Source organism: Phoca vitulina, unplaced genomic scaffold, assembly GCF_004348235.1.
Source record: "Phoca vitulina isolate PV1807 unplaced genomic scaffold, GSC_HSeal_1.0 scaffold45, whole genome shotgun sequence".
NCBI lineage: Eukaryota > Metazoa > Chordata > Mammalia > Carnivora > Phocidae > Phoca > Phoca vitulina.
In genome coordinates, this window is record NW_022589748.1 from 2,532,978 (window position 1) to 2,556,273 (window position 23,296).

Genomic DNA, 23,296 nt, shown 5'->3' on the forward strand with positions numbered 1-23,296 from the left:
AGGCTTCCCGCCGAGCAGGGAGCCTGATGTGGGACTCGATCCCAGGACCCTGGGATCATGACCTGAGCCGAAGGCAGACGCTTAACGACTGAGCCACCCAGGCGCCCCAGCATACATTTTTTTTTTTCTTTCCTTATTAAGTAGAGAGCTTTCATCTTTACAGCTACTCTTTGGCATATCTGAATTGCCAGCATCACCGTTCTTGTGCTCTGGGGCTATTATTAAGTAAAATAAGGGTTATTTGAACACAGCTACTGTGATACAGTGACTAACAGGCCGGTAGGGTATACGGTGTGGGTCCGCTGGACAAAGTGATGATTCACATCCTGGGCAAGACTGAGCAGCGGGACATGCGAGATTCCATCACACTACTCAGAACGGTGCGCAGTTTAAATCGTATGGGTTGTTTATTTCTGGAATTTTCCATGTAACATTTCAGATTGTGGGAACTGAAACCACAAAAAGTGAAACTGCGGATAAGGGGGAGACATGTGGTTCCTATATTGCTGGGAGACATGGTAAGAGCTGAAGGAAGTTAGCAGAGTCCTATAGTTTATATCCTGGGGGAGGGCTTCCCTCAACCCTTGGCAAAGGGTTTTCTGGCTGCAGCAAGTGGGAAATCCTTATTTTTAACTCACTCTTAAGTTTTACCGAGGAAGGTTAACTGGCCTGAGTGTTTCTCCACAGGGTGCCTCCAAACCACAAATTCCTGATTCCTACTCTGGTTTATCCCAGTAAGAAGTAGGCTGATCCCTTAATCCCTGTTTAAAGGGCCCTTATTTATTGAAGCTGTAAACTCTGGGCAAAGGGTCATAAATCACTCTAGCAGGATCCAGAGTGTGAGGCGGGTGCAGGCTAAGAATGGGCACACAGAGGTAATATCAATGTTGATCTCGTCTGTTTTCCTTGTAGGCATATTCCTGTGAGCCCCTGTGCTGGGCCAGATCCAGCTCTACTCTTCTCCACTCTGCTTGGTGCCTGGAAGGAGGGATGGAGACAGTATGATGCATCATCCTGGCCCCCTATCCCCACTCTTCCCACTAGGCGTGGCCAATGGAAGGCACAAGTAGGAAATCAGAGGACAGGAGAGCTAGAGACTGGTGTCTCCCAGTGACTGGTTTCCTACCTAGAACCACAGGTCTGGTCAGATGCCTCCTTTCCCAAGACTAGAGCACCCAACTGTTTGGGCCACAACTCCCTCCTTGTCCCTTCAGGTCTAGGGCTGATAACAGCTTCCCACTGGGTTCTTCATCCTCCCTGGCTGATCCTCCGCTTCTAGATCACACCGTGGTATGCCTATTCCTTCTTCAATTCAATTAGCCCTTCCAGTTAGCAATCCCCTCCCTGTTGCCACTATGACGCACACACCTTCATAGCCTCCAAACATGGCCCTCTTCTACTGTCTCTATCTCCCCAAAGCCCCCAGTTTGCTGACACACCCACGTTGGCCTTGGCTCTCCTTCTGTTTCTCTGATTCTTCCACCCCGGGCTCCTGTTTCCATCGCTTGTCCTTTGGCCAAGTCAATGCTGACATTGCTCTGTCCAAAATGGAAGTCATCTCCTCTTCTGGAAGACATCTCCTCTACTGTGCTTCCCTACTCATTTACTGTCATCACCACCTTCTCAGACACAAACCGTGAAAACTAGGTGACAGCTCACCTCTTCCCCAGAGAAACCCAAGGGGAGTCACTCACAAAGCCTCCCATATAAACACATTTTAAGAAAAGATGAAACCAGTGAGCTAGCTATGCAAATGTAGCCTCAAGGCAATCACCCCTCCATCATATTGCCCCCCTTAAATCCTTCCTCTATAGAGCTTCTGACCCCACCAGTGCCTCCTCCCTCCCCCCATTCCCTACATCCAAGCATATTTCCATAACCTCCCAGAGGACAAGAATGTTCTCTTCATTCCTTTGTAGGTCCTCACGTGTCTCTCACCTACCGCAGGAGTCTCCCGATTGGTTTCCTCCCTTCCTCTTCGCCCCCATAATCTGGTCCACATAATGCCAGCCCCCAAAAGCGCAGGTCTGAGCAAAAGCCTTGAGTGGTTTGCTAGTGCCTGCAAAGGCCCACCCCCTCATTCGCTTCTCCATTGAATGTGTGAATTTTTATCAAAAGCTCTTAGTTTAAAAAAAAAAATTAATGCCTTCCTTGACTTCGAGTTTCAAAGCATTTATCTTCAAAACCCCAACACTGGCATTTAACGGGGAACTTCTAACTTTCTCCAGCGTCTCCTCTAAGGATCGCACTTCCCTCTGCCTGTCGGTACCTCAGCTGACATCGGAGCGGGATGGGAGGGGTGGCCCAGAGCCGCGGATAAACAGAAACACAAACGGGTTTCTACCAACGAATACGTCCTGGCGGGTTCCAGACCCGGAGTTTTGGAGAGAAGGTGTCGGGAGGCTCCCACTGACCCAGCCCGGCGCCCCCGGGTCGGCGATCATCGCAAATGCGATGGGCAGGGCTGCAGGGCAGGGTCACGACGCGAGAGAAAGCAGAGGGAGCTGGGTGCGGGACGCTGACCCCACCGTGGGGGCAGCGCTTCCCGGGGCTGCGGCCGCCGAGCCGGTCCATCCCGCGCTCCCCCGTCCCGGCCCGAGCCGCGTACACAGGCAATTCCCAGGCGGCCCGGATTCCCCGCGGGAGGCCAGGCGCTCCCGTCCGCGTGACCCCCGCCCACCAGCCGGGACCCTGCAGCGCCGGCCGCAGAGAAGTGCGCGGCTCGCGGGGAAAGGGCGGGGAGGGTGGCCAGCCGGGCGTCGGGGGAGGGGCGGGCGAGGGCAGGTCAGGGCAGCCCCGGCCCCGCCCTTCGTCCCGCCCCCGCCGGAGGCGGTTGGGCCCGGTGACTGACAGGCGTCCAGGCCGGTCACGGCGCGCCTCGCGGTCCGGATTGCCCAGGGGGGCGGGGCTCGCTGAGGGGCTCCGGAGGGGGCGGGGGCGGGCGGGGAAGCCTCTGGGTGGGGCGGGGCCTCGGGAGAGTAGCAGCGCACCCAGCCAATGGGAGGCGGAAGCCGTCCCGTTAGCGCCGGATCCCAGCGGGTAGGGCGGGGCGGGGCGGGCGGCGCCGAGGGGATCCCGGGGCGGCCGAGGGCCCCTGACTCGGCTCCGCGCGGCGACATGGACCGGATGGCCAGCTCCATGAAGCAGGTGCCCAACCCCCTGCCCAAGGTGCTGAGCCGGCGCGGGGTGGGCGCGGGGATCGAGGCGGCCGAGCGGGAGAGCTTCGAGCGGACTCAGGTGAGGACCGGGGGACCCCGGGGCATGCTTGGCTGGGGCATCCCGAGAGACGCAGTGTCCGGGAGGGGCTTTGAAGGTAGTGGAGGTCTTCAGGCCCAGGGGAGGACGGGGCAAGGGGGCCGCGAGAGGGAGCATCTGGTGCGCAGGGCGAGGCGAGCCTGGGGAGGTCGGGGACCCGGGGGCATCCCAGCTGGCCTGGGGAGAAGGGCAGGGCGGCTCCTAGGAGCTGGCACGATCCGTGCGGCGGGGCAGGGCAGGGGTCACAGGGGCTGTGAGAGCGGAACGAACGGAAGAGGGGCCGAATGGAAGGGGTGCCCCTAGGCAGGGGAAGCGCACTGGGGGGCCACTCGGAGACTCAAGTGTGGCGGCGGAGAGCGGAGCGCTGGACTGGGATGTGAAGCGGGAACCCCTTTTCTCCCCTCTCGATCGCTTCTGGGTTGCACTGACATTCCCCCCACCCCTAGCACCCCCTTCCTGGTGCCTCTTGCTTGGCTCACACCACCCCCAGCTGTTGGCCTCCGAGGACCGGGCTGAAGGGGTCTGGGCGGCGAGAAGGAATGTAGGAAATGCGCCGTGTGGCCGAGCTTGGAAAATGGGGGCAGGAGGAGGGGGCCGGCCAGGGGCCAGGGTCAGGCCTTTGGCCCGACAGCCCGCTGCTGGTCAGGATGAGCTGCCCAGTGGTGCCCAGAGCCCTGATTTGGGGTTTTGGTTTCATCCCCCAAGATGTGCCTGACAGCTAATAGGCAGACTGCCCTATTTGTCCAGCCTGACCAGGGCTGGGGGCCAAAATTCCCCAGTGGCATCAACAAAAAGCCACAATCCATTTTTACCTCAGAGTTTGAATGCCTGGTGTATTGATTTAACTGAATAAAGCTGACATGTTTTCTGGTGTTCATCAGCTCGTTTGTATGCAAAATCCATTTCAAAGGGCACAGCACTTCTCTTAATCCCAGTGCCAAAGTTGTATGGGCAGATTTGTTCTTCGCTCTTGCGCTCAGGGTGGAACCTTTGAAGATCCAGCTGGGCCTCCACTGCCGGAGGCTGGTTCCCCTGCTGTGTTCTGCTTTCCCCCGCTCCCCCTCACCAAACGCAGTACAATGTGAAGGAAGCGTTTTGGGATTTTAGGTAGAAAAGATTGTAAGGACCTGACAGAGTATTCTGTGTATGGAATATTGCAAAGAGTAAAGCTTTTCACCCCGGCAAGTTCATCCTCTTCTCTTTCCAGATGCCTCTGGCCCATTGCAGGTGTGTCTCGGTGATGGAAAGTAGGGAGGGGTCCCTCCCCGGGTCATCCTACCCCAGGGAGCGATGGGAGCGATAGGAAAGACAGCAATTCATTCGGCTTCCCAGGGACCAGCTGAGTTTGAGACTTTTTTCCTCTGGCTTTGTGGACTGGACCCCTGCAAAGAAAGCAGCTTTCCGTCTGCTTGTCCACCGTGGGTGTTAACTGAGGCTTCTTGCTCCAGGAGGCAGTGTGAATAGCCTTCTTCTTCCTCTTTTTTTTTTTTTTTAATGGAAAAGAAAAAGGAATAGACGTTATTTTGCGATAACCCAGCCTTTCTGGAGTCTCAAATAAGGAAAAACTGGAGCACTAGAGGAACACGCATAAAACTTTGACCCATTATAGCCATGATGATTAGGTTTGTGAAAGCTTCCACCCAGGGCTGGCGTGTCCCCTCGCTATCCAGGGACAGCCCAACAAGGAGACCCTAAGGCACTGTTTGCCAGTGTATTTTACATGTGGAACACTTGCGATTGGCTTGTTGGAGGGTGGGGTGGGAGTGAGGAGGAGGCAGGCTGGAGAAGGAAAAGAGGGTTTTTCTATTATTCAAATCGTAAGGGGTGGCGGGTAGGAGCGTGAAGAAAAGAGAACAATCCTAAAACTTGGCATTGGTCAATCTGCAAAAGCTCATTTTGTTTGAGTACTTCAAATGTATCCAGTGTGTTATGAGATACAAAAATGAGTTAGAAAAAAATTTTAATGAGTTGAGAGACCATAAGAATCAGCCAAGGTGTAGTGATAATTGTAGCTAATTATCACTGTTTGGCACTGTTCTAAGTACTTTATTGTATTACCTTCTTTAATCTCTGCAAGGATCCAGGAGGTGGGTATCAGCCCCATTTTCCACGAGGACATTGAAGCACAGAGAGGTTAAGTCACCTGCCCAAGGTCACACAGCGGGAAGTGGTCCCAGCCTTTAACCACTGCCTCACGTTGCCTCTGAGTACCGCTCAGAGCACTGGCATTGGAGCTAGAAAAGGTTTGAGTTTTATAGCCAGGCACTAGGATAGGCTGTGTGACCTCGGGCAAACCTTTCTAAGGCTTCCTTATTGTAAAATAAAGATGATACTTACCTTGAAGGTTTAGTATGGGGATTAAATGAAATCATAGGTGTGAAGGCATTTTTGTAAACTTCGGAGCACGATTTCAGTGATTCTTGCTATAATCCAGGGAGACCTAAGGAAGCACAAATGTGAGTAATGGTGCAGGCTGTGATGAACTCTTCAGTAGGGGGACAGAAATATTCCTAGGTAATGTGATAATGACTGAGACCACATGCAGAAAGTCCTAGCCATGGTGTTAGGGAGAGGTTGGGAGCCATCACCAGGACCTAACCACCAATTGGCATGAGATGTCACTTGCAGGGTGGAGAGGAGGGGACCAGTAAAGGAGACATCTGGAGGTGAATGCAGATGAAGCTCAGTGGCCCAGGTGGAGGCAGGAGCAGAAATTGGCCGCTCCCACCTCTCAGCCCCCAGCACCTGCTACCTTTTACGGTCACCGGTTCTCTGTCTTGCCCTCAATAAACCAGGAGCTTCATAGGGGCAAGATTGCTCTTGCTCTCTCACCTGTGTCCTCAGATTCCTGAGGCTTGTGTTAGTGGTGATCCAGCTGTAGATGGGGGTAGACAATGACTGGTTATTTCCAGTAGGAAGCCCTTGCCTGGGTAGGTAACTCAGCTCAGGGCAGCTGGGGATTTCTGTAATTACTTGATGCTTTTTCCGAATGGCCCCAAGTTCCCTCCTGGTTCAACTTTGTCTCCTGCACCCTCAGTCAGGAGCCCTGCCCCATGCCCATCAGAGGACTGTGATTTCTCTGCCTTCCTTCCGGTGAGGCCAGTGTCCCTGCCAGAGGGGGGACCCCAGACCCACCTGCTGCAGCCCCATCTCCAACCTGACCCTTGCTGTGTCCCTCACCCAGCCCATCACAAGCAACCTTCAGGCTCCAGGGGAATGAAAAGTGGTTCTTGCCCTCAAAAAACCTGCTGTGAGAAAGTTACCTTGCCTGGAGCACTTTATAGTTTATACAGCACGTTTTAACTATCGTTGGGGCTACACTGTGGTTGGGTATTACTACGCCCATTTTATGGATGAGAGCTTAGTAACTTGCCTGGGGCCCCCATAGATGATCGAAAAGCAGGATTCAGATCCAGGACTCCAGGTTCCGGGCCCCTTCCCCCACCCTGTCCTCATGTTGGTCGGGAGGGTAATTCTGGAATGAACCAGGAGGGCTGACCCTTGTAGACACACCAAATACTCTGTCTATATTTACTTAGCCGGAAAATGGTTTTCTCTATGGTTTGTTTATTTTTTTGTTACCATCCATTTAGTGAGCACATAGCGTGGAGGGGACACAGAGATGAGTAAGATAAAGAGACCAGCCTGGAGGAGCTCATGAGTCAACAGGGAGGTGGACTGGCCACCGAGAGGATCTTCTACACAGAGGACAGAGGACTTACACACCGACATCTCGGGAGCTGTTAGCAGTGCAGGACCTACCGAATGAGAGCTTTCATTTCAGCCGGAGCCCTGGGTAGTCCTGGGCACGTTGAAATTTGCTCTCTGGCTGGTGATTGCTAAGATCAGAGGAGAGGATGGGGCTCTGGAAACACAGAGCCTTTAGTCCCAATTTCTTTGGGTGGAGCCCACCACAGAGAACAGGATCCTAACCAACCCTGAGTTGGGAAGAGCCAGGAAAGTTGGATTCTAGAGAAGAAGAGACAGAAAGAAATATTTACGGAGGGCCTGGTGGGCACTAGAAACATGCTGGGTGATTTATGGCCATTATCCTATTTAATAGCTCAGGTTCAGAGAGACCAAGTGACCTGCCCAAGGTCACACAGCGAGTAAACAGAGAAGCCAGGGCTCCGACAATCTGATGACCAAGCCCACATCCTCTTCTCCGTGTGTAAGTCAGGGGGTGTCTCTGCCATTTTCCTCATCATCTTCAGCTCAGCCTTTGATTCACCTGCTGAAAAAATTGTGGGGTTGGACCGGAGGGATCAGTGCTTCTCAACCCTGGCTGCTCAGGAATGGCTTCTAACACGAAAGGCGCTGTCCTCCCACCTGATCCCTGCTGGCTCACTTAGTTGGTATTGAAAAGGTAGAAAGGATGCTAAGAGCTTTCTTTGAGCTTGTGGGTTTGTATGCTTCTGGCTTCCTCCCATTGATAATGCTGAGAACAGCTGACATTCACCACGTTTACTATGTGCACGTGGTAAAGGCCTTAAATGAGCCACACCTCTCAGTTCTTGGCACGAATTTAAGAATTACGATCCCTGTCTTACAGATGAGGAAATCAAGGCTTAGATGTGTTACTAGCCGGCTCAAGGTTCTGAAGGAAGTGTCCGAGCCGGGACCCAAACTCAGCAACACTGGCCCCAGGGCCTGGCTGTGCATGATTACCATCCCTGAGTCACTGCCTGGCCCCCTCAGCTCTCTGCCTCCTTCCTCTCGCTAACAGTTGGGTCCCCAAGGTGCTAACCTCACCCCACTTCTCTTTCACCTTCTGTCCACTTCCTCTCTGCTCCCCTCATCTGACAGTTTCTGTTCTTGTGTCGGTGACGTCACCTCTCCACGTCTTTCTCCCGACTTCCTGGCCTGTGTGACCACTTCCTATGGGTCATTTGCCCCCAAATAAACCACACATGCCCCAGACTCTACTTCAGGCCTTCCCCGCCTCTGAATGCCAGCGTCTGGTCCCCGTCAGTCCCCATTATCTCCTTGGCGTCCATTCTCTTTTTTTTTTTATAAAGATTTTATTTATTTATTTATTTGACACAGAGAGAAACAGCGAGAGAGGGAACACAAGCAGGGGGAGTGGGAGAGGGAGAGGCATCCATTCTCAATCCTCCCTTTCCTCTGTCCTCACAGCTGCATGGTGCTCTGTGATGTTTCTCTTGTCCATTGCTCCTTTGCTCTGCGCCCTTCCTGCCCTTACTGCCTCTTGCCTGTGTTGGTTGTAATCCCATCCTCCCTGCCTCCCAAATACCCGGGGGCCAGACTGCTTGTCTCTAAAGCCCAACACTGCTTCTGGAACTCCCTCTTTTCAAGAACCTTTGGCTGGCTCCTGAGAGACCCTGCATGACATGGCACCTAAGGGTCCCTTGGTCCCTCTCTTTTCCAGGCCTTAACTTTCACTGCCTCCCCCCCACTAGACAGCCCCTGCAGGCTGCTTCCAGCCTGATCAGGTACTCCAGCAAGCAGGGGCCCGTAGCCACTATATGTCTGTCCCATTCATCCAGGTCTGCGCCGTGGCTTCTTTCCCAGACTGGAAGCTCTTAGGGGCAGGGTCTGGCTCTCCGTGCTGAGTGAGCTCTTGCAGGAGGCAGGCACTGGGCCTGTTTGCCAAATGTGTGAATGTGAAACAGTTGGCGGATCTCCGGGGAGCTTGGGTGCTGCAAGCAGGCCTCTGCTTGCAGCGGACTTTACTTTCCCTTTGCACATTTTGGAGATCCTCCCTGTCTCCTGTGATTTCTCCGATGATTAATTCTTACTGAGTGCCTGCCCTGGGTGCCGGGCCTGTGCGCCCAGGGTCCCCATTTAGGAGGGAGCCTGTAGAGTCTTTAGAGACAGAATGGGGGCTCATGGTCGATGATTTGAATTTCCGTGAAGTTCAGAACACTTTATAAACATTCCCAACACGTGCTCATGGACTTCTCAGAGCTTCTCTCTGCTTCAGGTGGGCCTTTCTGCGCTAGAAGGTATTACCAGGAAGGGAGAGAAAGTGGCCTGGCATCCCAGGCACCTGGATGTGGCCGTGGGCTGCTGCTGGCGTTTGCAGCAGGGCCCAAGGGATGGCGGGGATGAGCGCAGAGTAAGATGAAAGCGCTCCCTGGGGACTGAGCAAATCTGGCTCCGCTACGGGATTTCTCAAAATGGGGAGGCTGGACAAGATTTCCAGCTCTCAAACACTCGAGCTCATAAAATTCTTGTAAGTGGGGTTTTCACACTGTGGAATAAGGACACGAGTTTCATCTGAGCTCTCACCTGCTCTCTTGAGAAACTTCCACGTGTCCCCCGTATGTAGAACAGGGCGCATGGGAATGGCTGGTGTCGTACCTTCGGGTGTGGTGAGGAGCGTCCATGTGGCCCAGGAGAGCAGAGCCCCAGCCCCACTTGGCCACTGAAAGGGTTCCTTGCCTGGCATGTCTGCAAGGCACCAAGGAGGACCATTGTACACTCCCTGTCCACTGCCCACTTAGTTTGGAGCAGACCTGGGCGGGGTGCGGCGGGCCAGCCGCCAATTTTCCTGCATCCAGAGGGTTGATGGTCTGGAGAGATGCCCACCTAGGAAAGGGAGCTTGTCAGCCCCACCTCCTGGCAGGGTGGGGGCTGCTTCCTGTTTTCCTGCCTGGGCAGGCAGGGAGGAGCCCTGTTCCTGGCTTGTGGGCACGACAGTCTGACACTGTGCGGGGAGAGGGACAGGGATTGAAGGTGTCCTCTGGCTCAGACAGTAGAAGGGAGGATGGGGCTTTTCTCAAATCTGAAAGGTTACGACCGCTGCCTCTGTTGGCACTGTAAGACCGCTCAGGGAGCTGGGCTGGGCCATTCAGGAGGCCAGTGTGGCCGATTGCTTCTGATTTTAACAGATTTGCAGTTTATAAAGCACATTTGCACATAACCTCTTTCCAGCCACAGAACAACCATGTGTTAATAGCAGTCTGGTCTCAAGGATGGACACTGAGGCTCAGAGAGTGTAGGCAACTTGCCCACGAGCACTCAGGAAGTGGCCGGACAAAGGCTTGAACCTGGTGGCTCTTATCTCTAATTGTATACTTTCCTTTTCATATCTCTCTTTAAAGCTGAAGCCTGGTCTGGGCTGGTAACTTAGAAAAATTACAGAGGTTTTCTTTCTAAGTCCTTTCCAATTGATTTATTTGGACTTTTGAAATTCCTCCCAGAAGTTTTTTGCAGCACTCATAACTATCATAGGGCCTATATCCAGAATATGTAAAAAAAACATAAAACATATGAAAATGTGCAACTTCATTAGTAATCAAAAAAATGCAAATTAAAATTATGAGATACATGAGATATCACCCAATGCCCATCAGCTTGGCTGAAATAAAAATGGAAAAAAGGGGCACCTGGGTGGCTCAGTCGGTTAAGCATCCGGCTCTCGGCTTCAGCTCAGGTCATGATCTCAGGGTCCTGAGATCAAGCCCCGAGTCGGGCTTCGTGCTCAATGCGGAGTCTGCGTGTCCCTTTCCCTCTGCTCCTACCCCCACTTGCGTGCTCTCTCTCTCTGTCTCTAAAATAAATAAATAGAATCTTAAAGGAAAAAAAAAAAAAACTAACTGTGCCAAACATCAGCAAGGATGTGAAGCGATGGAAATGGCGATGCATTGCTGATGGAGCTTTACGTTGGTACAACCGCATCGGACAACGGTCCTGTCTTATCCTAAAATTAAAGATGTACCAGCACTGTAACAGCACTTCCACTGTTAGCTCTACACCTAACAGCAAGGCACAAAAGATAGTTGGAAAGAGACTCATCATCATCTTTCGTAGTAACTCCAAACTGGAGACGATCCAGAAGCCCATCAGCAGTAGATGGGTAACTGCCGTGTGACGTGGTCTCTCATCGGGATACTGCACAACAAGGAGAATCAATAAACTGTAGTCACATCTGACAGCACTGGATGAACCTTCCACACATAATGGTGGGCAAAAAAAGGCAGACCCAAAAGGACACCTTCTGTATGCTTCCATTTATTTATTTATTTATGTGAGATTTTTATTTATTTATCGGACAGAGAGAGAGAGAGCATGAGGAGGGTAGGGGCAGAGGGAGAGGGAGAAGCCGGCTCCTCGCTGAGCAGGGAGCCCGACGCGGGGCTCGATCCCAGGACCCTGAGATCATGACCTGAGCCGAAGGCAGACGCTTCACCGACTGAGCCACCCAGGTGCCCTCTAGGCGCCCATTTATATCAGGTTCACAAAACAGGCAAAGTGAAACGGCTATTAAGTGTGCTGCTTGGATGGTAAATCTGTAAAGAAATAAGGGGAGAGGGGCGCCTTGGTGACTTGGTCAATTGAGCGTCCAACTCTTGATTTTGGCTCATGTCATGATCTCGGGGTCATGAGATTGAGCCCCACGTTGGGCTCCATGCTGGGCGTGAATCCTCTCTTGATCCTCTCTCCCTCTCCCGCTGCCCACCACACCCCCCTCCCCCACCATGCTGTCTTGCTGAAAAAAAAAAAAAGAAAGAAGGGGATGATTACCATAAAAGGCCATATATAAATACTGTCTTTGGATGCAGGGAGGTTAATTGGGAGGGTGTACAAGGAGAGCTTCTGAGGTCCCGCCATCAGTCTGTTTATTGGCCCAGGAAGTGGTTTCTGATAATTTTTTAAGCTGTACATTTTTGGTTTGTGCAGTTTTCTCTATTTATATTATATTTCAAAATACAGAAGGTTAAAAAAAAAAAAAAACACCTTCTCCCAGGGAGTAAGAGACAGTGTCTTGAGGAGGCTAAGAACTTGCCACTTACATATCCACCCAGCTTCTGAGGTTTCTCCCAAATACAGCCACCCCAGTGAAAACCCTTCTGATACTGGAAACTGGGAAGCCTATCCAAGCAGCCTATTCCAAGCTCTGCCGTAACACGTAGTTGTGAAGGTGGGACTTCTCGTTAGCCCACACTGAGCGTGTTGCCCTCAGCTTCCATTGGTTTGTGTCCTGTGTCTGCCTTCCTGTGCGGCAGACGGGCCCTCAGGGGCTTACTCATCTTTTAGCAAGTTGTCCCCAGCATCTAGCAGAGGGAATTACACCGGCTCAGTCTCAGGAGGTCTGTGAAACACAAAATAAATGAGGTGATGAAAAGTTCTCAAAGGAGAGAATGAGAGAGGAGAGTGTGTTCTAGGCTCAAAAGAAGCACATTTGAATAAAATCAAGGATTGGCCCAGTGGCCTTCTGGAACACATGACCCCGAGCTTGGCTTGTGTTCCAAAGATCTAGATCAAGTCTCGCTTGATAAGCTACTGTGGGAACATAGGAGCTTGGGGAATGTCACCTGGGAACATGTCAGAAACAGTGGTTCCTGTGAGGTCCCAGGGGCCAGCCCACAATGACAGTTCTTAGCTTAGACAGTTGCTGTGTGTGTGTGTGTGTGTGTGTGTGAAAGAGAGAGAGAGAGATTATGTTTACCCCCTGTCATGTGACCCCTCTCCCATACTGGGCTGGAAGCAAATGCCTTCTCTGGTTTTTCTTGGCTATGTCTTAACCGATGGTATATTCTTCCCTCCCATTTTCCATAATCCTTCAGCAAGAGATTGACAGGCATGAGCTGTGTGTGGTTTCTTCTCTGAGCAAAATCCAGGGAAGCTTCCCTTCCACTAACAGGTGAGCCCAGGGCTCTACCTCTCCAGCCTTGGCACACGGTAGGCCTCCCAAAACTATATGTCGAGTACCTTATTTCATCTTTATAGCCTCGGGCTCCTGATGTGGTGTCTGGCGCCAAGTGACTCTCCTCAACAAGGGTTTGCAGAATGAAGGATAAAATATGTGGAATAAAGGACTGATGAGTGTCAGCCATATTTGGTCCCAGTGTTGAACTGTGAACCCTCATAAGGACACCCCGAGTCTGGGTTCATGTGAGCGTGACTGGAGACAGCAGGAGACGGGGCCCCTGAAGAGACCAGGTCTCTGACGTAACTGTGGGTGGTTCCCGGGGACTTCCTATCGAACGTCAGCTCCCTGACTCATGCTTGGAAGTGACTTGAGATCTCCTGCTTCCCTTGAGATGCTTATTCCAGGAAGGGACCTGCCTGTACGGTCTAAGGCCATTCCTGCCGATAAAAAAACAAAACAAAAAAAACCCCAAAAGCCCCCCAAAAACCTAACACACCTAATCCTGAACTCTGTCTCCTGCCACCAACTCGCTCATTGTCCTTTGTTCTCAGTTTTTGACAATCCCAGTTTAGAAACCCTCCCCGGCCCTGGAAGCTGAAATTCTCCCAGTCTTTGGCATAACCTCTATCCTGCACCCCTGTGGGTAGGCATGGAGTCCAGTTGTTCTGTCTCCTGGATTCCTTGATTGCTTGATTGCTCTCCATATCGCTCCTACTTCTCCACCCGCGGCTTCTGCCTTCCTTCAGGCCTTCATCTTGAGCCTGGACTACTTACCACATGGCCCAGCTGGCCTTCCTGCTATCCAGTCTCCCCTTGGCTGTCAGAGTTTTGTTTTATTTTTATTTTATTTAAAGATTTTATTTATTCATTTGAGAGAGAGAGCACGAGGGGACAAGTAGAGGGCTAGAGGGAGAGGGAGAAGCAGGCTCCCACGCGGAGCAGGGAGCCTGACATGGGGCTCCATCCCAGGACCCTGAGATCATGACCCGAGCTGAAGGCAGGCGCTTAACTGACTGAGCCACCCAGGAGCCCCAAGAGATCTGTTTTATTTTATTTTTTTTAAGATTTTATTTATTTATTTGACAGAGAGAGAGATAGCGAGAGAGGGAACGCAAGCAGGGGGAGTGGGAGAGGGAGAAGCAGGCTTCCCACTGAGCAGGGAGCCCGATGAGGGGCTCGATCCCAGGACCCTGGGATCATGACCTGAGCCAAAGGCAGATGCCTAACGTCTGACCCAAGAGATCTGTTTTAAAAGGTGCAACTGCTTGTATCACTCCATGTGTTAAAAGCCTGTTTGTTATGCATTCCTCCAAACTGAAACTCAAGCTCAAGGGCACAGAGCCGACCTTTGCAGAGAGCTGACCTTTGCAGGCCGTCATGTCCCGTGGCCTTCCCTGCAGCCCCCACCCGCCCCGCCTCTCTCTGTCTCAGGCGGCCCGCTGCTTCAGGCCTCTGTGTGTCTCCAGGTGGCACACCATTCTTTTTGGCCTAGAGTGCCCGTCTCACCTTTTCCACTTGCTAAACTCTTCATCCTTGAAGTCCCACCTCCGATGGCCCTCCTCTGGGAATTCCCCCCCCCCCATTCCTCCAGGCAGATTTATTTGATGTTACTTCTGTGTGTTTCTGTGTGGATCTGGATGTCTGTTCCACGCTCGACTGTGAGCTTCCCTATAGCTTAGTCTTCTTTGTAGGCCTCGCCCCAAGCATGATGCTCAGGACCCCATAGGCCCTCAATAATAATAAAGGACCTGATTGTATTTGATTGTTGCTATAACGGAAAATGAAATAGGCCCAGTTCCCGCTCCAAGACAGGTGCCCAACGCTGAGGGGAACGTACTTGATCTCCGTCACATTGGACTAAAGCAGAAGTTATGGCTACACTGGTAGAAAGAAGTAGGTGGGCTTTAGGAGTAGAGAATTCAGTAGGAGGGACATTTTGCAGAAAGAGGCTTCCTCATGCAGTCATCGTACATCCAGAGCCAGTGAACTGGGAGCCAGGATTCCCGATTTATGCCCCACGGGTGGGATGATGGGATGGGGTAGGTAAAATAATGCATACCCCTCCCCAACATGTCCACCTGTGAGTATGTTTCGTTACATGGTAAAAGGGTCTTCGCAGATGTATTAAGGACCTTAAGATAGGGAGGGCAGGGGTGCCTGAGTGGCTCAGTCGTTAAGCATCTGCCTTCGGCTTAGGTCATAATCCCAGGGTCCTGGGATCAAGCCCCGCATCGGGCTCCCTGCTCAGCAGAAAGCCTGCTTCTCCCTCTCCCACTCCCCCTGCTTGTGTTCCCTCTCTCGCTGTCTCTCTCTCTGTCAAATAAATAAATAAAAATCTTTAAAAATTAAAAAAAAAAAAAAAGATAGGGAGGGTAGCCTGAATTTTCCCCAGAGCTTCCAGTCAGGAATGCAGCCCTACCAACACCTTGATTTTAGCCCAGTGAAACTGAGTTAGCCTTCAGACCATAGAACCACGAGCTGATAAATGGGCATCCTTTTAAGCCGCTAAATTGGTGGTAATTTGTTACGGCAGCGATAAAAGCTAATACGCGATGAAAACAGGTAACTCACGCTCTGGGGCAGGAAACCTAGTGGAGCCCTTGCCTCGAGGCACGGACAGACCACCCTTTTAAACCTGGAGCAACACTTTGCTATGTCATCCGTGCTTCTTGTGGCCATAGATAAAACATTGTATTTCCACACTTGGCACTTATTCACAGAAATCTTATCCTGGAAAAACAATTCAGCAGCCTGTTCAAAACATTCTTTCCTGCTGGGCCATGGAGTTCTTTGGTGCAATTCCAAGCGTGAGGATCACAGATATAATTTACTTAACCTTACTTTTTTTTTTTTCTTGATCAAGCCCTGTGCTGTCTATTAAAAAAGGCGAGTAGGAAATCCCTTCTTTCCCTCTAGGATCGTGATGGTGTCTCTGCTCAAGCGAGCTGACTTGCAGTCAGGAAACAGGTGGAAATAAATGAACAGCTTCCCTCGGGGTGGGCCTGCTATGTGCTGGTCCTTCCCCAGGCTCCCCAGGGTGCTCTGGAGTGTGCCCCTATTCCTGGGCTTAGCTGTAGGGCAGCCAGGAGCACCCGGAGCACTGAATTAAGAATTGGGGCACCTGGGTGGCTCAGTCGGTTGAGTGTCTGCCTTCAGCCCAGGTCATGATGCTGGAGTCCTGGGATCCAGCATTGTAGGGCTCCCTGCTCAGCAGGGAGTCTGCTTCTCCCTCTCCCTCGCCCCTCCCCCCACTCATTTTCTCTCTCTCTCTCAAATAAATAAATAAAATCTTAAAAAAAAAAAACCCAAAAAGCATTGGGAAGCCTCAGGGCGCCTGGCTGGCTCAGTCGGTAGAGCATGCGACTCTTGATCTCGGAGTTGTAAGTTCGAGCCCCACGTTGGGTGTAGAGATGACTTAAAAATAAAATCTTAAAAAAAAGAAAAAAAGAATCAGGAAGGCTCGCTTCTCCTGGCTGTGGTTCCCCCTGTTCCTGCCGTGGCCCCTACTCCCTGTAGGTCTTCAGTCGCAGTCTGTGAAATGAGGGGGTTGGCTGAGATCGCCCCAAAGGTTTAGAGAGTTGGTGGCTCTATAAAAATGCAGTTACTGAAGCAGCAGCTCTGGGAGAGTTGACTGCCCTTTGACAACACCTGGCCCTTGTTATTCCAGTTTTGCTGTCCTATTTCTCAGCTCCAGACACTGAATTCTGTCTGGCTTTCCCGCTCTCTGAGACCCTTCCTCCTGGATAACCCTGGCTGCACTTAATTTCTATGGGTAACTTTTTCTGTGTTGGTCAGAGGGTCTTATGCTCCCCCGCCCCCAAAGAACTGGCCTTCCAAAGTCACTCACTCAGGAAAATTACCTAGTGAGAAGTCTTTTGCAGTTGGTCACTCCTGCCAGGCACCGTCTTCTGCCTTCCACTTAGGACTGCCAGGTACATCTGCGCAGGCTGAGCCCACAAAACTCCGCGAGTATCTTCCGATCCTGGCCTTCCCGGGCTTAGTCCATTAGGCCTAGGTTGTAGCACATAAAAATAATTTTCCAGGGGCAGCTGGGTGGCTCAGTCGGTTAAGTATCTGACTCTTGATTTCGGCTCAGGTCATGATCTCAGGGTCATGGGATTGAGCCCCGCGTCAGGCTCTGCGCTCAGTGGGGAGTCTGCTTGAGATTCTCTCTCTCAAATAAATCTTTAAGAAAAAATTAACTTTCCAGAAAAACTCTCTGTCACTAAATCAGAGGCCACACGGGGTGTCCGAAATGATGCCATTTAGTCTCCCACCAGCCTGCTTCACGCATTGACCTTACCTCCCAGAGGTGTGGCCTCGGACCCAGTCCAGTTTCCTAGAGGAAAGAGAGGATTAGAAAAGAAAAATTAACTTGCCTAGGGTCCATTCTGCAAGGCCTTGCCCAGATTTGAGGCAGACTCAGCCCTGTGTCTGGGCCCTGGTTGTGCCCCAAGACTCTGTAGAGGTTAAGAGCATGAGCTTTAGGTCTAGACGGGTCACCTGCTGTTGGTTCCAGGCAGGCCGCTTTACAGAGATGCTGGCAGGCATAGGTTGCTCTGGTTCTGTTAAGTGAGGGCCATTGAAAGAGCATCCACTGTAAAAAACAACAACAACAACAACAACAACAACAACACAAAACAAAAAAAACCTACCTGACAGGCTGTTGAAAGGATTAAATGACATAACGCAAGGACAGCGCCTAGCGCATTGCCATCCAGGTAGTGAGCACGCAGCTCGTATTAGGGTAGTGAACTGCTTGGGACGGGGTAGGCTCATGGCTGTGGGATAAGTAAGTGAACGGGTCTCAATGACACCCGAGTTGAGGATCATCTAATACGAGGAAGTCCCTGTGTTTTGAGGTGTGCTGTTTCCGAGGCTGGGTGCAGAACCACGGGAAGAATTACCAGGAGATCTCAGGAGGCGTTTGCCTGGACCATGACCTGAACACACTGGCCTGCCTTTGCACCGGGCCTAGCGTGGACTGCTTGCCTGGTTTCTTGGTTTCTGTGTTTCTGGTTCTAAGGCTTCAAGAAAAACACCACGGCACAGGGCTGGCTCAGATGATAGCTAAGATGACAGAGGACATACAGCAAGAATTGTCTGGTCTGGAAAGACAAAGGCCGAAGTGAAGACACAGGTGGGAGGGCAGAACACTGGGGTTTGGCTTGTGGCTCTACCCATGACTAGTTGTGTGACTTTTATTTCCATGAAAGGTATGCATGGGCACAGTTATAAGGATCGGGTAGCGACTCAGGCTTGTCACCACCACCCAAGAGTGTCCTGGCCCAGCTCTCTGCCCCTTCCCAACCATTTCCTGCTTCCCAGAAGCAACCACCTTTTTTTTTAAGATTTTATTTTATTTTTTAAGATTTTATTTATTTATTTGACAGAGAAGGACACAGCAAGGGATGGAACACAAACAGGGGAAGTGGGAGAGGGAGAAGCAGGCTTCCCGCTGAGCAGGGAGCCCAATGTGGGGCTCGATCCCAGGACCCTGGGATCATGACCTGAGCCGAAGGTGGACGCTTAACGACTGAGCCACCCAGACGCCCCAAGATTTTATTTATTTTAGAGAGAGAGAGAGAGCACGTAAGCGGAGTGAGGAGCAGAGGGAGAGGGACAAGAAGACTGCGCGCTGAGCACAGAGCCTGATGTGGGGCTCGAGCCCACGATCCTGAGATCATGACCTGGGCCAAAATCAAGAGTCAGATGCTTAACCGACTGAGCAACCCAGGCGCCCCCAGAAGCAACCACTTTTAATTCTTGAAACTGCTTTTATCACAGCTGTTATTGTGAGCCTGTCATTCTGGAAGATGAAAGATGTAGCTTTCATTTACCTGTGAGCTTCCCGCATCCGTCCTCTTTCCCAGGACACTTTCCTTCCTCTGTGCCCCCAGGGTCTTAACTCTTTATTCACTGTCAACTTTATCATGACCCTGGAAATGCCAGGAGCAGCTGAGCCCTTAGTGTACTTGAGGTCTCTTCCTTTGCTGCCTAATTTTTTTATTATTCCTGGAGTAATGAATTGTCTTTGTTCACTTGCTTGGGACTCTGTGTACTCATCACTGATTTACCCACAGCTCTCTGTTAATGTGCAAATCTCCATTTACTCAGAATAGGAGGGGTTGCCTCAGTTTCCCTATCCTAGGCCAAGTGAGAAGGCGAATGAGCAGGAGATTGGAGGGAAGTCAGGGATCACAAACGTGTTGTTGGCCGGTGATAATGGTTGCTGTCTGGAACTTTCTTCCCAAACGGCCAAACCGGAAAGTAATTATAGAGCACATGAAGGGATGCTTCCTTGTGCACAGTGGGGAGTGAGGCATGTCTAACTCAAGACGCAGGGTTGGCTAAACCTGTTTATAGGGCCATAACGGGTTTGGATCAACTCATAGATGATTTAGCTCCTAGGTGACTTTTTATGAAGGAAAGCCTCAGCAATTAAGGGTGTCCTTATGTCATAGGGAAAGACCTGAAACTCACACACCCCTTTTGGAGGCCTTCTTGGAGGCAGAACTTGGGGCTGATTGGACGGGACTGATCTGATGGCACTAATGATATCTTTATGGGAAGAGGAAGTTTCCTCTAGTGCCTTAAGAAGACAGTAACTATCATTGTGATGATGGTGATGGGGTGGTCATCTTCTTCACGGCCTGCTCCGGGGACGGCTGAGAGCCCAGGGGTTTGGAAAATGTATTTATTTCCACTTATTCTTAGTGCCAGTTGAACATATTCAGAATGTCTTTTGTTATGGGAAATGGGACATAAAACCCAGTTGGTAGGAGAAGGCCCTAAGTGCCTGGGGTAGGTTCCCAACCACAGAGTGAGGGGCAGGCCTGGGTCATGACCGGCTCTGAGCCTTTGAGACCCTCCCAGCCTCTGCTTCCTCATTTGCAAATGGCTTTACATAACAGTGCAGGCCCACAACTCCTCATCTGCAGTTCTGAGATCCTGAAGCTCTGGGAACCTAAAAGTTTAGTTCGGAGTGTGGTACCCGACCCGCACCTGTCTGTGCTCATTCATAGTCTTGGTTATGTGCCCATCTTAGAATGGAAGGTCATCGGATAGGCTGCAAAGATATTGATTGGAGGGTGTTGCCCAAATCCCAAAGTTCTAAATTCCCAGACATACCTGAGCCCAGGAGTTTGGGGTAAGGGACCGTGCCCCTGCAGTACCTACTCCATTGTGGTGTTGGAAGGGGTTGAATGGGATACCTTATGTATAAAAGATGAAGCATTGTGCCAGGCACATAGTAGGTGCTTAGTCAACGTTAACTGTTATTATCTGTTGGTTTTATAATCCCACTTGTAAGACTAGGCATAATTAGATTAACCATCCAAGTCCAATTTCCTATGATCAGTCAAGGTCATATGAATGAGTTTGAACCAGAAAGAATGGAAATAGCAGCTTGGCATGTAGTAGAAAGACCAAGAGACAGAACTGGGTGCAAATCCTGCCTCTGCTGTTTACCACCCCAGTGACCCTGAGCAAGTGCCTTAATTTCTTTGCCTCAGTTTCCCATCTGTATAATGGGGATAGTAATACCTGTCCCATGGGATGCCTGGGAAGCTCAGTCAGTTGAACGTCTGACTCTTGATTTCCGGCTCAGGTCATGATCTCGGGGTCGTGGATCAAGCCCTGTGTCGAGCTCTGTGCTCAGTGGGGAGTCCGCTTGAGATTCTCTCTCTCCCTCTCCCTCTGCCCCTCACCCCTGCACTCTCTCTCACTTTCTCTTTCTCTAAAATAAATAAATAAATCTTTAGAAATAATAATAATAATACCTACCTCATGGGGTTCCCCTGAGTATCCAGAGAAACCCAAGAAGCCAGTATATGGGAATGAATGGCTCCTGACAGATACACTGAACTGGGCACATCAGCTATGTGGTTTTCTTGCCAAAAGTGCATAACCTCAGTCTAACCACGAGAAACATCAGACAAAGCCAATGAGGGGTGTTCTATAAAATAACTGACCAGTATTCTTCAAAAATGTCAAGGTCTTGAAAGACCAGGAAAGACTAAGGAGCTGTCACCGACTGGAGGAGACTAAGGAAATGTCCCAGGTGGGATCCCCGAGTGGATCCTGGAACAGAAAGACGACAATAGTGTGAAAACGGGAGAAATCCAGATTAATTCCATAGTATAGTTAATAGTATTGCACCAAGGTGAACTTCTTCGCTTTGATGATTTTCCTATGCCATATAAGATGTTAGTTAATATAAGGGGAAGCTGAGCAAAGATGTCCGGGAACTCTGTCCTATTTTTGCAATTCTTCTGAAAGTCTAAAATTATCTCAAACTAAAATATTAAAAAAAAAAAAAAAAGAATGGCATGTTGCTTGGCAAACCTTAGTCAGGGCTAAGTGAATGTGTGTTCCCTTGCTCCCCTGGGTCATCCTGGGGACAATGGAGCCCCCCCCCCCCACACACACAGAGGGACTGGACAGTGGTTTCTGAGGAGGGAAAGTATGACGGATCCAGTCCACATCAGAGGAGGGAGACGTTCTGGTGGCCGAGCCGTAGCAGAGCCGACTGCCCCGGGGCTTCGGCGGAATCGGTGTGGGACCTCTGTGCTTGGTCTCGCAGACGTGCTCTGCCAGCTTCCATCTGGCGCTCTGGGCCCAAAAAGAGTAATGAAGCACTCTGCAGTCAGATCATAGTTTGAGCTCCAGGGTTGTTACTTATTATCTCGTGGGGACCTTGGGAAAGTTACTCATCTGTGATAGGAGATAATGTCCTGGCATCTGGGCTCAGTGGTTCGAGGAGCGGGTCCAGAACAGGAAGCCAGTGCTGGTGCTCTTTCCTCTCCCAGCGGAGCCTTCCCAGATGACACCAGCAGAAGTACCCTCTGCCCTCCGGGGTCCCTGCAGCACTCACTTTGTGCCCTGCCGAGGGCCCTTTCTGGGGATGGCCTTCGAAGGTCCATGGTTGGTGTGTCTTGTTTGCCCCATGACCTGGAGCTCCTGTAGGCCACCGGGCTTTGCACGTAGGAAAATGTACAACTGTGGTGAGTGGGTGAATGAGCAAGTGAGTGAGTGAGTGAGTGAATGAGTGAACAAATGAGTGAGTGAACGAATGAATGAATGAGTGAATGAATGAATGAGAGTGCATGAATGAGTGAATGAATGAATGAGTGAACGAATGAGTGCATGAATGAATGAGTACATGAATGAGTGAATGGACACCCCTCCCGCCTCTCTGAAGCAGGATTACTGGCTCGCACAGCTGCCCCATGTCAGGCTGTTCTCCAGGATGACTTTAGAAGTGTTCAGACCAAACACACCCTTTTATTATGATTTTTCTCCCCCTCGCTTGGGTGCCAGTCACCTATCCAGAAAAAGCAATTAACTCCTTTTCTTACACTGTTTGAACATCTCAAGCCTTAAAGCTGTTCCTTAGTACTTCAGAATTCTCCAGGCCTCTCTCCTTGCTGCTGAGAACTTTTTGCCACAGGAAATCAGGCTCATTTTAAGGGCCAAACAGTCACTAAATATAGCCTCCCAGCACAGATATTTAAAGAGCTGTGTTGATGATGTTATGTCTGAACAGAGAAGAAGGGGAAGAAAATAATTTTTTTTTTTTTTTCTGGAAAGAAGAACGAAGTTACACCAGTGTCTCTGTGGGTCTACGGGGAACAGAGTGACTGTATGGTGTCAGCGACTTCATTATGGGATCACCAGGTGTTCATCATCAGCTTGGGCCTCAGGATTTAGGGTTCTGGGGCCAGGCAGTCATTTTTTTTTTTGTAATTCCTTCTTATCTCTATTTAAAAATACCTCCTGCCCCGGAGAGTGACCTCAGACAAATGTGCACTCCCTGCCAAGCCCAGGAGAGCTGCCCTCCCCCAGCCCCAGGACCAGAAGGGGGTGGAGGGGGAGCCCACCCTGCATTATCCTCTCCCAGACGCTGGCTGACGAGCAGCAGGTGTCAAAGGCAGAAGAAGGAGTGGGATGGGGCCCAAGGATCTTTGCCACCATGGCATGGAGGGGGTGGCTTTCATGGTGGTGGATGGCTTCCCACCAACTCCCTCTTCCGGCTTCCGCCTTGGGCTCATTGCATGGTCAGGATAACGTCAAGAGAGTATACAGCTTTGGAGATGCTGTTTTGGTTACTCAGATATTCCTTCTATAATATAAATAGGGCTATTTTAGGACTTCTCCAGAACTTTCTTTGGGGCTGCATTTATTATTTCTTTGGGAGAGAAACGTCATAGCTCTTTCTGTAAGAAACTGCAGTGAACTATCTTAGTCTTTATCTGAAGATGTCTCCATATCACCATCTTTTTTTCTCCTCCGTCACAAGCATGATTTTATTGGTACTTGTTTGCTGATCAGTACGCAAACATCATGAGTCAATGCTGTTATTTAAAAGTCTAGGCAATGTAACTGCAATGCTTTGCTTAAGAGTTACTTAACCAAGGGCAC

General features: G+C 50.8%; 1 protein-coding gene across 1 annotated transcript in view; it reads left to right on the forward strand.

The window, feature by feature from the left end:
• Positions 1 to 3,062: 3,062 nt before the first annotated feature.
• Positions 3,063 to 23,296, forward strand: part of HIP1 (huntingtin interacting protein 1) — a 147,666-nt gene continuing 127,432 nt past the window's right edge. The window contains exon 1 of the mRNA XM_032430641.1: positions 3,063 to 3,237. Within this exon, the coding sequence (XP_032286532.1) occupies positions 3,118 to 3,237 (120 nt within the window). The 5' untranslated portion in view covers positions 3,063 to 3,117. The remainder of the gene's footprint in view (positions 3,238 to 23,296) is intronic.